This window comes from Microtus oregoni, unplaced genomic scaffold (assembly GCF_018167655.1).
Source record: "Microtus oregoni isolate MIOR12 unplaced genomic scaffold, Mior012 000011F_ref0000422, whole genome shotgun sequence".
Lineage (NCBI taxonomy): Eukaryota > Metazoa > Chordata > Mammalia > Rodentia > Cricetidae > Microtus > Microtus oregoni.
In genome coordinates, this window is record NW_024543070.1 from 41,870,909 (window position 1) to 41,886,556 (window position 15,648).

General features: G+C 45.3%; 1 protein-coding gene and 1 pseudogene across 1 annotated transcript; both read right to left on the minus strand.

Annotated features, from left to right (window-relative positions):
- Positions 1-151: 151 nt before the first annotated feature.
- On the minus strand, positions 152-887 carry LOC121453678 (60S ribosomal protein L10a-like). The gene has a single exon (XM_041660605.1). It carries the CDS (start codon positions 856-858, stop codon positions 205-207), a length of 654 nt encoding a protein of 217 aa, XP_041516539.1. The 5' UTR covers positions 859-887; the 3' UTR covers positions 152-204.
- Positions 888-9,413: 8,526 nt separating this feature from the next.
- The window catches only part of LOC121453198, a 71,865-nt pseudogene continuing 65,630 nt past the window's right edge, over positions 9,414-15,648 (minus strand).

Here is a 15,648-nt window from a genome sequence, read left to right on the forward strand (position 1 = left end):
ATATGAGTGAGTACATCCCATGTTCCTCTTTTTGGGTCTGGCTTACCTCACTCAGGATAGTGTTTTCTATTTCCATCCATTTGCATGCAAAATTCAAGAGGTCCTTGTTTTTTACTGCTGAGTAATACTCTAATATGTATATATTCCATACTTTTTTTTTTTTTTTTTTTTTTTTAGAGTAGCACGAAGGTTTATTGGGGCATCCTAGTAAAGACGCTGGGGCTTGCCCATGGTGCTCTTGATATACAAAGCCCAGACATTTTGCCAGTTCTTCTTGAGCAAGGACACCAAGAAATTGACAGCCAAGTGGATGTTGTAGGCCAGCTCGTCGTCGGTCATCTTCACGTGGCCGACAGCGACAGCCAGACACAGCACCTTCTTCATTTGGAACTTGATCGTGGACTTCACCTCGTCCACTTTGGCCACCATGTTTTCATTGTGTGTCAGCAGGGAAGGGAACCTGCCAGCCTTGTTCAGGCCTAGGCCCAGGACACGCGGGATCTGCTTGATCAGAGACTCAGAGGCCAGAAAGGCGTCATACTTCTTGGCCAGCTTTTTGACCAACTTCTTGTTCTTATTGAGCTTCTTCAGCGCCTCGATGTCCATGTGGGGGATATCCATAGCCTTGGCCTCATCGCAGTGCTGCTGGTCCCCCAGGACGCACACCGAGAACTTGGGGCGAGGGGTGGACTTGAGCCTGACGGTACCCGGGAAACGTTTGTCCTTCTGGGGGTCGTAGTTCTTCAGGCTGATCTGCAGCTCCACCGTTTCCAGAAACTTGCGGCGCTTGCGCTGGTTCCCGTGCAGGACCTCCCGCACCGCCTCGTACAGGGTGTCGTGAGAGACTTTGCTGCTCATGGCTGGAGAGGCTGTGGGAACCGGAAGGAAGAGACATTCCATACTTTCTTAATCCATTCTTCCATTGAAGGGCATCTAGGTTGTTTCCAGGTTTTGGCTATTACAAACAATGCTGCTATGAACATAGTTGAGCATATACTTTTGTTGTATGATAGGGCATCTCTTGGGTATATTCCCAAGAGTGGTATTCCTGGGTCCAGGGGTAGGTTGATCCTGAATTTCCTGAGAAACCGCCATACTGCTTTCCAGAGTGGTTGCACAAGTTTGCATTCCTTCTTCTGGCTCACTCACAGGTAAGTAGCCACACACAGAGACACACACAGGGATGAAAGTAACACAAGTGGTTAAAAAAAAAGATGGGGGGGGTGAGTATGGAATGACAAAACATTCCTAAATTTGGTGGGATAAAGAAAAATCTTTCTTCCCTCTCCATTACCACTGTGAGCACTTAAGCAGGGCAACCACAGAGAGTTGGGAACACCATGCCCAGCTTGCTGAAAACAAAAGATAAAGAGAAAAATCTCAAAAACTGGCTGAAAGTTGAGGAGCAGGGAGAGATGAACACACCACTGCCACCTGCAGCTCTCCCCCGTTAGCCCCCAATGGGATCTGAGAAGGGGTACTCATGGCTTCTAGATCTGCACTTGAAATATTTGTTTAATTTTGAGTGGATAATGCATGAACGTGCTTTTTAAAAAATCTAGTAATTCTGTATTAGAGTTCAGTCCTAGAACTATCAGAGTTTTGCGCACACCCAATAGAGGATTTGTACACATAGTAATGGAACAGCAGAGGCTGGAAATCCAGTCTGTGTGACGCTGTCTCCGCATCTGATATTAGAATCTGCAGATATGAATAGAAAGGTAAGGGATGCCAAGGACAAGCTGGAACCCTTATGTCTGATGAGAACCAAGGAGGGTGGACCAAAGAATGTTGGTTCTCAGTGCTGTGACCTCGGTGTGCTGCAGGAGAGGTTGGTTCACTCATCACAGCGAGGCAGAGAAGTCAGAGCTGGTGGAGAAGTCAGAAAAGATCAAATTTCCATCTAAGAGAGAGGACCCAGTGCGAGCACAGACACTGCCTGCCTTATGACAGCACTGGCTGCCAGCAGGTGAGCAACAGCAATGCGAGCTACAGCATGTCTTTGCTTCTACCTTCTGAAACTCGTCCAGTAATCTCTAACTGGAAAGACACAGCATAAGGAATTCTGGGAAATGTAGTTGAGCCGAGCCAAGAACACTCTGCAAAGCTGCAACTCATGTAAGAGGGTTCCAGTTAAAATTCTCTCGCACCGTACCCTCTCCATTTCCCTGTCCTTGAACAGCAATCCATTTGGCTATCAATTTCTTGTATTTCTTACCTAAAATATCCAACACACACACGCGCACTTGAAGAGCATATGCTAAGCAAAATAAGTCAAAATTTAAAACCACCTGGTACTTGTATTCACACTAAAAACCACCTACAAGACAGCTCAGCAGGTAAGAGTCCTTGCCACACAACCCTGAACCTGAGTTAGAGCTCCAGGCACGCATTAACTAGCCAGAGGAGAGGCTCACTTCTATAATACCAGCCCAAGGCCTCTCGCAGTGTGATGGGCAAGACAAGAGAGTCATCCTGTACTTAGACCTCAAAAACAAGGCATAAGGACAGAACCAACTTTCAAATTTTGGGGTTTTTTGACCTCTACAAAGGTTCAGTAGCATGCCCATATCCATACCCTACACACATGCACACACAGTAATATATGCTATATATAATACTTAAAATAAACATATAAGTAGATCACATATTATACCCACTGATCAGTATCTCCTTTTTTCTCCTTTAAACTAAACACTGTGTTTTAGAAAAGATCCTTTGTACTACATTAAGGCTGAATAGTCAGTCCTCAAAAGAAAAGAACACAAATGTCCAAGCACTTGAGAAGTTTTTGACACCCTTAGCCTGCAGGGAAATGAAAATTAAACCTGCCTTGAGATTTCATCTCATCCAAGTTAGAATGGCTAGCATCAAGAAAATAAAATGTCTCAGATACTAAGGATGTGGGGAAAGTAATGGGGAGTACTTAATCACTGCTGGTGGGAGGGTAAACTCATATAGGCACCATGGAGCTCAATATAGAGACTGCTCCAAAAACTGAAACAGAGCTATCATATAACCCAGCAATTCCACCCCTGGGTACACACCCAAAGAAACAAGCCAGCGTCCCACAGAGATTTGTGCATGCAATTCATTGTTGCACTATTCATAACAGCCAGAAAATGGAGCCAGCCTATACATCCATCAACACAGGAGGAATACAGAAAATGTGGTTCATATACACAACGGAATTTTGTGCAACCATAAAGAAAGACAAAATCATGACATTTGCCGAAAAGTAGATGCAGTTGGAACACATATGTCAAGCAAAATAAATCAAATTCAAAAAGACAAAGACTGAGTATTTTCTCCTATATGTGGCATCTGTATTTAAAATAGTATTATGTGTTTGTAGATGTATGTATGTATGTCACAAAACTAGGAAAGAGATTGTGAGACAGAAGGAAGAAATCTTAGGGAGGGAGGAAAGCAAAAAGAATGGGATCTATATGCTGAGACAGCGAAGAGGGTACTGCCTGGGGTGACAAGCGCAGGACACTCTGCTGGGGAGCACAAGGAAGGACAGCGGGTGACGGTGTAAGTGGGAACAGAATGTACTGGCATGAGGCAAGAATATGCCATGGGGAAACCTGGTAACTTTTGTACTAACCTGAAAACTTAATATGATAGTTTGAGTGAGAAATGTCCCCCTAATCTGGTCGTTTGAATACTTGGTGCCCAACTGAGTTGTAAGAAGCTGGAGAAAGCATGTCACTGGATGCAGGCAGGCTTCGAGAAGTTAGGGGTGCACCATTTGTGTGGGCCTCTGTGCTTTCTGCCCTTCCTTACCACGGCAGATCCTAATCCTTCAGGAACCATAAGCCCAAGTAGATTACCTTCTTTAAGTTGCTTTGGTCATGGTGTTTCACCATAGCAACATAAATTAGCCAATACATGTAGTAAATAAGTAACATAAAAATAAAAAGCAATGAGATGAGGGAATATGTAAAGATATGTCTTTTTTCTTTATTAATTGAATGGTATTTTATTATAAATATGTACCAAGATATCCTTAACCGAACCCTTGCCTGATTATTTTCAAAGGATGCTGTTTGATCCAACCTAGGAAGTTGTGGGGGACATTGCTGCTCAGTGCAAACCTGGTGTGATATCAACCAGAACCACAGTTACAGTAAGAAAGTGATGGTACAGGGTACCCTAGCGCACACTCGTAATCAACGTCCGGAGCAAGCTCCAGGCCAGCCTGGTCTATGAAACAATCACGCCAGTCAGCGAGCAAGTGAGAGCAAGCTCCAGGCCAGCCTGGTCTATGAAACAATCACGCCAGTCAGCGAGCAAGTGAGAGCAAGCTCCAGGCCAGCCTGGTCTATGAAACAATCACGCCAGTCAGCGAGCAAGTGAGAGCAAGCTCCAGGCCAGCCTGGTCTATGAAACAATCACGCCAGTCAGCGAGCAAGTGGCTGCTTCATGTACCCAGTGTCCACTGTTTGCCAACCACTCAAGTTCTGTGGACCTAAACCTTTTCTCTTTGACCTTGGCCAAAAAGGACGGGCTACAGCAACTAAGACCGGTAGGGGCCTGGTAAGAGAATCTTCCCAGTGAACAGAAACCATTAAGTAATTCAGTATCCTTCGGACTGCTCCCCCAAAATGCTCATTAGCAAACATTTGTTCCACACTTTAGATGCAACCACCACACACAACGGAGTGGGGAAATCTACCCATGTAAAGCAGGACTGACAAGGTGCAGCCTAATGTCACCTTGCAACTATCAGATGGAAGGAAAGCTGTGTGAGCAAAGAAAGGCAACACCCACAAAGTCAGGTGGGCAGTTTCTTTGCCTAAGAACATTTTCATTGATTTTTCCATTATTGAATGTTTACTTAAAGGCCCTGTCACCCTTCTTCCCAAAGGGTTTTAGAAATGCTACATTTGCTTCATTCATGCTTCTGAAGATCTAGAGAGAAAATGTCCTTATTTTAGGAGTCACTGTTTCAAAAGGTGATTGCAGAACAAATGCTCTGACTCTTAGGGCATACTAGTAAAAAAACAAAATGTACAAAAAGACAAGGGCACAATCACTAACAACAACCTATCTCAAAGCAATGTGTGGTTCTGCTCTAAGATAGATAGATAGATAGATAGATAGATAGATAGATAGATACATACATACATACATACACACACACACACATACATACATACATACACACACACATACATACATACATACATACATACATACACACACATACATACATACATACATACACACACACATACATACATACATACATACACACACACATACATACATACATACATACAAACACACATACATACATACATAGGTTTTAAAAAACAAACAAATAAATGTACTAAACAAACCAAGAGCCTTCAAGGACCAGACAGAAATCTGGATCACAGAGCCTTTTCCCATCATTCTTGAGAGGGAAAGACCTCATTGTGGCTATAGAAAGCCGTGACTGGACAATCCATAGTTTGGATTCAAGCAGATTTTTCTGGGATACCAGTCTGTAATCCCAAAACTAAGAAGGCTGAGGTAGGAGGGTCAGTACAAGTTCAGGGCCAGCCTGAGCCAAAGAGATTCCATCTCAATAAGGGGGGGTGTCTAGATTGACAGGCAAGAATTTGAGCCAGGACAAGTGTCTCAAGAGAAAGTGTGATGTCTCTTTTAGCCAGAACAAGCACAAAAGGAGGAAATGCAGCAGGTGAGACGGCTCAATGGGCAAAACGCTAGCAGTACAAGCGTACACAGCTATAACCCGGTAATCCTACAGCGAGATGAAATCTGGAAACAGGAAAATCCCTCCCTCTAACTGGGAGCCCACAGGACTTCCAGCCTCATATATCAAATAGCAGAGAGACTGTGTCTCAAACAAGGCAGGGACCGACATCCAGGACTGTTCTCTGACCTCCAGAGTCACACAGGGGCACACATGCACCCTCACACAAGTACATGCGTGCACACACATGCGCACGCGCACATGCAAGTTTTAAAAGTAAGCATTAGAGCAAGGCAAATCAGTCGGAGTCACACTAAAGAGACCCTACAATGTCAGAACTGTGAGAAGAAATTGAAGTGAGTCTAAGTAAGATCAGACCCAGGCAGGAGGCAGTGTTGAGTCTCGACATGGAACATTCAGATCAGTATTTGAGAATGGCTGCTTTCCAGGTCTGAGCTTAAGCTAGCCGGTGAGCTTGGCTACTCACAGGGTTCAACAGATTTACAAAAGCATCAGGAACACTCAGCAGAGCCAGCCACTAGGCATGCTCCCTCTTCCAAGGCTGGTCTCATGGGCTGCAACTCAGGGCCATTGGCCTCCATCCTTATCATATATCAACTAGAACAATGTCCAATAAAATCCCACAGGGTCCTAGAGACTAAGTTCTAATTAATGAGTTTTTGGCCCATAAGGAAGAATAAAAACATGAGCAACAATGGAAAGGAGGAATAGATGGGAAAGGGGGCTATCCAAAGGCGAAGGCAAAATTAGGATTGGAAGCTTGGATCCAGGTCTAAAGATAACTCACTGAGCAATAATTCAATCCTTTCTTAACTTACTCAAGTCAAGTGTGAGCAGCTGTCATCTGGCCCCATGGTTTTAATTCAAACTATCCAGCAGAGGATGAGAACTTTCCGAATGGCAGAGGAATCCCCACTAGCTGTTTCTGCAGGGCTAGCAGGATGCAAAACCAGTGCTAGGACTAGGAGAGCTCACGCCAGGGTGGAGGGAAGGAGAAGTCACAGCGTGTCTGCATTGGCAAGGTGGCCTCCGCGCTTCCGCGGCTCTGAGTGTCAAGCACATGGGAGCCTTTTCTTCACCTTTGGAGAGCTCACAGTCCAGAGGCTGCTTGGGGCTGCTGTCTACAGCACGAGCAGTGCTGCAAGGGGATGGCTGAGCCGAGACTTGTTATAAATTGGGACAAGAACTTCGGAGCACTTGGTATCCTCCCTCTGCTTTCACATTTGATATGCTCTCTCTTTTAAATTACATTTATTTATCTGTTTATTTATGCATTATGTGGGCACACAAATGCCACAGCACTCATATGGACATCAGAGATCAACTTGCAGGTCAGTTGTCTCCTGCCATGTGGATTCCAGGGATGGAATTTAGGCAGTGGGGTTTTTCCAGGTTGAGCTCTCTCCTAAGTCCTGGTCTGTGTTCCTGTTGCTCATCTTTCTGTGCACATTTTCTGTTACACCTGAGTTGGGTCATGACCTTGCCTGCAGGAGAAACTTTAAGAAGGCATATTAGTTAATTAAATACTTACTTAATGTATTTACTTATTTAATGACTTAATTAGTCAGTCCGTTAACCAATGACAGAGTTCTATCAACATGTGGTCAACGCTCTTAAATGTTTAGTTTGGCTTTTGGAACTTCTGATACCTTCTGTAATAGAAACGGTAGTACAAATGAAGACCAGTTTCCTGTGCTAGCCTGCAGAGTCTATGCAATAGCCTTCCTCATCAGCCTGTGTGCTTCTCTTTTCATTCATGTCTGTCTTTTCAAGAGAGCCCTGGCTGTCCTGGAACTCACTCTACAGACCGGGCTGGCCTCAAACTCACAGAGAGATCCACCTGCCTCCCAATTGCTGGGATGAAAGGTGTGCTACTTTTTAATGAAATTATATATATATGTGTATATATATATGAATTTTTTGACAAATTATGATTTTTTAAACTATAAAAATGGATTATACCTGGGATAAAATTACAAAGACTATCACAACAAATTAACTTGTGATAATATTCTGTTTTTAAATAATTCATAGTTATTAATATCATCATCATTATTGGGAGCACGTGCGTGCTGCAGTGAGTGCCAGAGGATAACTCTGTAGAGTCGGCTCTCTCCCTGCACATATACATGCGTCCATGGAGCAATCGAAGGTCATCGCATTGCAGGTACTGCCACCCTCTGAGCCCCTGCTGGACTCTGCTGGGGGTGTTCCGAGACAAAGGGGGTCCTGAGTTCCATTTCAGTACTTGAACTTAGAAAGAAGGTAAGCATGCTCACACATATGCATGTGCACACCCTACTTGCTACAGTTGAAAATAGTCACTTGGAGAATATTGTTTTCCTGAGGGCCTCTAGTAAGAGACAAAATGGCTATTGGTTCTCTTCAGCAGGATGTTCCCATGGCTGAGATGTTTGTTGTTTTTAAGACAGGTCTGATCCGCAGCCCAAGCTAGCCTTTAGCTAGGAATCTTCCGGCCTCCTGAGTGCTGGGATACAGGTGTGGCCTTCCCGTCCTTCTCCATGTTTGTAAGTTTTCATTTGAAAGATAAAACATCCCATTTAATTTCTTAAACAGTTACAGAACCTTTAAGTCAAAATCATATTATTTGAATCAGATTGTTTTCTAAGCTCATTCTTGGTCCTTCCAACAGGACTACAGGAAGCATGCTGGGTCCTGCTCCTGTTCTGCCATCTGCATGACGTCACATGGGCCACCTTCATGCCCTTGTGGAAAACATTAGACAGTAAATTCCAGCACCGCCTTCCTCCAACCTCTCTCTTTTCAAATGGGTCTCATTTGGATCCGCTCAAGCTGGTCTCATATTCGTGATTCTCCTGCCTCAGACTTCCAAGCACATGCTGCCCTAGTGCCTAGTAACACGGCCCCTCTTTCACACAGCACTTCAGTTTTTAAGGGCCTTCTCTTATTTTACTTTCCCTCGGACTTAGGAGAAAAAGTCTTTGGTCATGAAGCCCTCCACGGAAACCAAACAGATGGAAACAAGCAAGAATTCCAGAGTCCCAGGCAGCTTCCATGTTCACACACCACTGCCCATCCCTACCCATCATTGCCCTAATCTCAGCTGGTACAAGGAAAACACTGTATTTCTTGTTTGCTCTTTGCTAGCAGGTTAAAATTCATTTAAGAAACCTAAGGTTTTACTTTCAGAAAAAGTTAAACAAAATGTTGGTCTCATTCAAATGCTGTCACAAATGATTTAACCTGCCTTACCAGCTCCTGGCAGTACCTCAGCCAGTCATACCCATTTGGGTACAATGTCCTTGGAAAAAAAATCAAAGAACCCCTGCCCTTGCTGAATGGCAGCATGCAGGGACACTCGAAGCCCAGAGCTGCAGCGTGGTGATTTCTCTACTGATTCTCTCTCTCCTGTCCTCCTCCTCCTCCCCACCCCCGCGTTTATTCACAGCCCAGACCTCTACGGTGCAGTCGGAGAGCAAACTCAGCCTTGGAGTCATAATCATAAATCGTTATTACTCTCTCCCAGACCTTACAACCAGAGGCCGCCCTTCCCGGAGCAAGCCCACGTCCTCCCTTTGAGCAATGAATTGGGCAACCCCAACTCAAACAGTAGCCTGCCCTGCACGCAGACTTATCTGCCTGGCCTGGAGTGGACGTGGGCGGGCACAGGGAGAACAATGGCGCCCTGACTGGAGGGACCATGTTATCGGACTGCCATCAGAACAGGGCCAGCGCTTGTTTTCCTTTCTGTGGAGCCTACGAGCTGGTCCCCGTGTACAGTACCAGGCGGTGTAAAGGCGACTGCTGGGTTACTCTGTTTGTGAGGCCTGTTGATACAAGGAGGGGTCCAGGTGATGCAGGCTTAGTCCCACCCTGGTTTTTCTGATAACCATAGATGAGAGAAACCCCACAGGCCCTTGGCCCTGAACTTGGGAGCGCCAATTTTCTAAGAATGGAGATACTCCCCCGACCCCCATCCCAGTTCGTGGAATGTTATGCAAGGAGGAATATTAATAACAAAAAGGCATTTTAGTGAAATGTTACAAATTGAGTAGCACGGAGAAAGGCATCAACTGGAGTCGCTTCAGCACAAGAGGCCTCAGGTCCTCATGCATCCATGGTCTCGTTCTGAGGAGGGCACTGGGCTGAGTTTCAGTTGGAAGGCCAGCCCATTTCTTGATCTATTCCCAGTTTTCTAAGTAATTTATGTGACCCAGGAATTTTAGAGACACTACTGGAAGTTACTCAGATTTTTCTGTTTTTCATCTTTTTGGTAATTACATAAATTCTAGTTTGATTCATAATGCTACCCCAGACTGGGGATAGTTCCATTGGTAGAAAGCCCTGGGCTGATCCGCAGCACCACCACATTACATGCCTGTAATCCCAGCATTGGAAAGGGGAGGCCAGAGAAAGACAAGGCCAGCATGGGGTACCCGAGATGCTGCCTCCAAATAACAAAGCCAGACATATTCTGGGCCTGGCGACTCTGACCTTTAATCTCAATCACTGAGGGGAGTTCAAGACCGGCCTAAAGTGTGAGGTCAAGCTCGGCTATGCAATTTAGGAAAAGCAAGTCTGGGAAGAGGGCCCAGAAGCAAAGTGCTCGCCCCCTGCTCGCACACGCGCGCACACACACACACACAACAAGCCAGACTTGGTGGCATACACCTACAAGTCTGGGAAGAGGGCCCAGAAGCAGAGTGTTCGCCTTGGCCTCGGCTCCATGCGGCATCAGATGAGAGGGCTACGGTTCTGTCTGCATTGCCTTGTAAGGCAGAGACTTTGCATAAATTGCACAAATTTCCTTCCGCTTACTATCTGATGATTTCATGGCTACTTAGGTCAAAGTATTTCGTATTAGAGTTAGGAGAAGTGGTCACTTTACATTTAAAAAAATCAGCACTTCCAGGTTATCTTCAGCTTCATAGCATCTTTGAGGTTAGCCTGAACTGGAAGACGCTGTCACCAAAGAGAAAGACACTGAGAAAGAGACAGTGGTGGCGAAGGGAGTCAGGAAGGGAGGAAAGGAAGGAAGAAGGGAGAAGAGAGCAAGAATACAAGCCACAAACCCAGGTCTTTTCTGAGTAAGCGTGGGCTTTCTGTCTCTGGTTGGTTTGCCGACTCACATGTGATTCAGCCTTGGAGTCTTGCTTGTGTCCAGTGGGAGTGTTAAGGTTACAGCCACAGGCATGTTACCTTGCAGGATGGCTACTTCCATACCGGATATCACTGGCCCGGCACACGGGGACCTGCATGACCATCCTCTGCTTTCCTGGGTTTTCACATGGTACTTTCTCCTGTAGTGATGCATTTTCCTGAAAAGTCTTAAGAGAATCAGGCCAGAAAGCAACAAATAAATAGGAAGTGTGTGGCTGGCAGTGCAGAGACCACTTTGCTCTTTTTGTTTTTTTTGTTTTTTTTGTGTTTTTTTTTTAAGCATGGATGCTCATGCAAAGGTTAAGAAAAACTCATGGAACTAATCAGTCTGGAGTCAAATTCCAGCTCCAATTACAAGCCTAGACCTCTGACCAATGGCTTTATCTTCTTAGGCCTCAGTTTCTTCTTCCATAGACGACTTGAGCTGTGAACATCACGTATGCATGAAAATCACAAAGATGACCCCAGCAAGCAAACAAAGTGTTAGCCATGACTAGTGTTACCATAGCGATAACATTACTATGGCTATTGTTTGTTATTGTTCTCTTGTTACCACGGTTATCCAGGAAATCTATTCAATTCCTTGAATCTCAAGTTTATTGTCTTTTTTTTTCTTTCTTTCTTTTTAGACAGAGTCCCATGCAGCCTAAGCTGCCTCAAACATACTAGGTAGACAAAGATAACCTTCAACATCTGATCCTCCACTTCCCAAATGTGCTGGGGATCAAAAACAAGGCCTTCTGTGTTCTAGACAAGCAGTCCACCAGCTACCTTACTTCACCATGCCTGCGCTCGTCATCTTTAGCAACAGTGGTGTTAGCACTGGTAACAGTGTAACAAGGAGTCCCTTCAACACTGAGAGCAATCATTCACAACAGACATGGATCCTCATCTGTGTTCTTACCATCTACTGTATGTCTGAAGAGATATTGAGTTCAATACAATGGATGGAGATGGGGGTTTAGCTCAGTAATAGAGCATTTGCCTAGTGAGTGCCTGGTCCTGGTTTTGGTCCTCAGCCCCAATGGGTGGAAGTGAAAACTGAAAATACAATAGCTGGGTCTATAGTGACTTTTATGAAAGGCATTGCTCTGCCAGTTCTGAATATGCAGGCTAATTTCTCAATGTGTCCTTCCCTTTCATGTCTCTAACACCTTCAGAAAACTCCACACATGAGACTTTCTTACTTGCTCTCTGTCTTCATACCATCTCCCTTCTGCCGACAGAATCCATGACCTCAGCTTCTCTGTTCCAACATCCATTCCTAATGGCCTTGCTCTAAACAACCAGATCGTTCAACCAGCAACACCACCCAAAACTCAAACTCATTCCAAAAATCCTCAGGAGAATTCTATAAATGAGGGCTGGAGAAATGGCTCCGCAGCTAAGCACACATACTGCTGTTCCAGAGGACGTACATTTGATTTCCAGAACCCTTGTCAAGTGGTTCAAAGCCACCTGCAGCTCCAGTTCCTGGGGATATGATCACACACACGCACACGCAGACACACACACACACACACGCACTGCTGAAAATAAGAATAAAAGTTAGCCAGGCATAGTGCTGAGCACCTTTAAAATTTCCAAAGAGAGCAGAAGAACTCTACAAAAATGTTGGGCATTGTGGCTCACTCCTGTAATCCCAGCACTCAGGACACTGAGGCCAACGGATTGTGATGAGCTCTGGATCAGACAGGACTACAGCGAGCCGCTTCTCACCTCAGAATAGAGAAACAAAAAGAATTCTACAAATGTGTGTCTCTTCCACCACTCCCCCTTGATAAGAATACACCCATTACCTGGAGGCCAGGGACTCTTTACATTTTCAATTCTTGTTTATTTAGTGTTTTATGCACACTGGTGTTTTGCCTGCCTGTATCTGTGTGCATCGCTTGCATACCTGGTGCACCAGGTCAGAAGAGAGCAGTGGAACCCGGAACTGGAGTCTCAGACAGCTGTGAAGCACCATGTGGGTTCACTGAATCAAACCTGGGTCCTCTGAAAAGGCAGTCAGTTCTCTTAACCACTGAGCCATCTCTCCAGCCCCTCTTTTCACGTCTTCTTTGTAAATCTAAATTCCACAATTGGGAGCAAATCTGAGACTTTTGTCTATCTTTCTGGTTTATTCATCTTCATGTTTCCCTGAAAACAACATGATTCCCTTCTTTATACAGAACAATACCCATTGTCTAATATGCCCCTCCCCTTATCTGAGGCACACTCCTCCTAGGTAGTCCAGCTGTCCTCAAACTCGAGACCCTCCTATTTCAATGCTCCAAGTGCCGGAACTACAGTTGTGTGCTGCCATGCCAAGCCTGTGCCTTCTAAACCCATTGTTCACCTATGATGCTCCCTCACCGGGTTACTGGAAATAGTGGTGAGGGCAGAATTTCCTAACTACTGACAAAGTCCCTGTCAACCTTGTTGAGTAGATTTGGATCCCAGGGCTCTAGTGGGGCCTGAGAATCCTTAGTCCCAAGGGCACCTACGTATTATCTCAGCATGTCTTTCAACACCTTTCAAGGAAAACTATTTTTCTTTTCTTTTCTTTCTTGTTTTGTTTGTTTGTTTGGTTTTTGAGACAGGGTTTCACTGTGTAGCCCTGGCTGTTCTGGAACCACCTTTGTAGATTGGACTGGCCTCAAACTCACAAAGATCTGCCTGCCTCTGCCTCCCAAGTGCAGGGATCAAAGGTGTGTACCACCACTACCCAGCTTTTTTCTTTTCTTTTTTGTTGTTTTTGTGTTTGTTTGTTTTGTTTTTGTTTTGCTGTTGCTTTTGTTTTTTGAGACAAAATTTATTTGTGTAGCCATGGCTATCCCAAAACTAACTCAGGAGACCAGGCTGGCCTTGAACTCTGAGATCCACTTGAGATCCACTTGCTTCTGCCTCCCGAGTGCTGGAATTAAAGGCGTGTACCACCACTGCCTAGCAGAAGTCTCTTAATATTAGAGAAATAGAGACCAGGGTCCCACAGCCAGTGTGTGACAACCTGGATTGTGAGCCTTTCTATAGCCTTCCAACTCTATTCAGAAAATGGAAAGAAAAGGGAAGTGAAAGGACTCAAACATGTCTGCATACACGTGCACACACATGCATGTACACAGGTACATATGCACACATGTGCATATACACAGGTATATGTGCATACGCATGCATGTACACAGGTAAATATGCATATATCCACACACACAGGTATATGTGCATACAAGCACACACACATAGATATATGTACATACACACATACATGTGTGCACACACAGATATACGTGCATACATGTGCACACATGCAGGTATACATGCATACACATGCACATACAGGTACACATGCATGTATTCAATATCAAAGAGATTTCATGTTTCACCTTATTTCAATAGTACGTTTGGGCCTGCATGTTGTTAACACACCATAAACCTAGACTCGGGTCCATGTGTATCGGAATATTTAAGAGGTTTGTGTATGGCAGGCCTTCTCATAACCAGAGACCTCTCCTTAGGTTTACCCAGGGACTCCCTGCTCAACTCTGTGGTGATTCAAGCATCGACACCAATACTTTTTTTCTATCCAACAATCCACCCCCAGAGGACCTCACAGAAAAGCCTTTAATAATCAATTTGAAGGGGGGCTCATTCGTGGTGATTCATTGCCACCTCACATAGAGAGACAGGACGTCAAGTCAATGATAAAGGGGTGTGGTCTTGGCTCCTCCAAGGACATAGAAAGCTTCTACTGCAGCCTTTAGGACCTGGTTGGAAGATGTGTGTGAAGTGGTGAGAGGAAGCACAGAAAGACAAAAACAGAAAACACATGTGCTTGAGTGGCAGCTGATTTGAATGGCCTTTGGGGTCCTAGGGCTAGAGTTTGGGCTTTGGACATGCTAAACACACACTCTCGCACCAGGCTGCCCACCCTCCCTTGTACTCCTATACAGATAATTAATTATTAATGAGGGGAGGTCCTGTAAGAGGAAAGTGGAAACCATAGAACCAAAAGGAGAGGATCCTAGGAGCTGAAGGGCAAATTAGGAGAGGAAGCCAGCATTTGAACGAAGAGAGATTTGGAGACAATGGTGGTCCAGAGAGAAAGCAAGTACCACCCAGCCTGGGGGAGGGAAAGTGACCCAGGGTATTCTTGGAATGCATCAAGCTGGTTACACACAAGAACAGAGAAATCTAGACAGACACCTGCAGAACAGGGGGCTGAGAACCCATGGTTCCTTGGCAAATCATGCCGAAAAGAGTAGCAGAATGACATGAGGAAGGTGACAAGACAAGCAGAGAACAGTACACAGGCTAGCCACACGTAGAGAACTGCACACAGGCTAGCCACACGCAGAGAACAGCACACAGGCTAGCCACACGCAGAGAACAGCACACAGGCTAGCCACACGTAGAGAACAGTACACAGGCTAGCCACACGTAGAGAATAGTACACAGGCTAGCCACACATAGAGAATAGTACACAGGCTAGCCACACGCAGAGAACAGCACACAGGCTAGCCACACGTAGAGAACAGTACACAGACTAGCCACACATAGAGAACAGTACACAGGCTAGCCACACGTAGAGAACAGCACACAGGCTAGCCACAAGTAGAGAATAGTACACAGGCTAGCCACACGTAGAGAACAGCACACAGGCTAGCCACACGTAGAGAACAGTACACAGGCTAGCCACACGCAGAGAACAGCACACAGGCTAGCCACACGCAGAGAACAGCACACAGGCTAGCCACACGTAGAGAACAGCACACAGGCTAGCCACACGCGGAGAACAG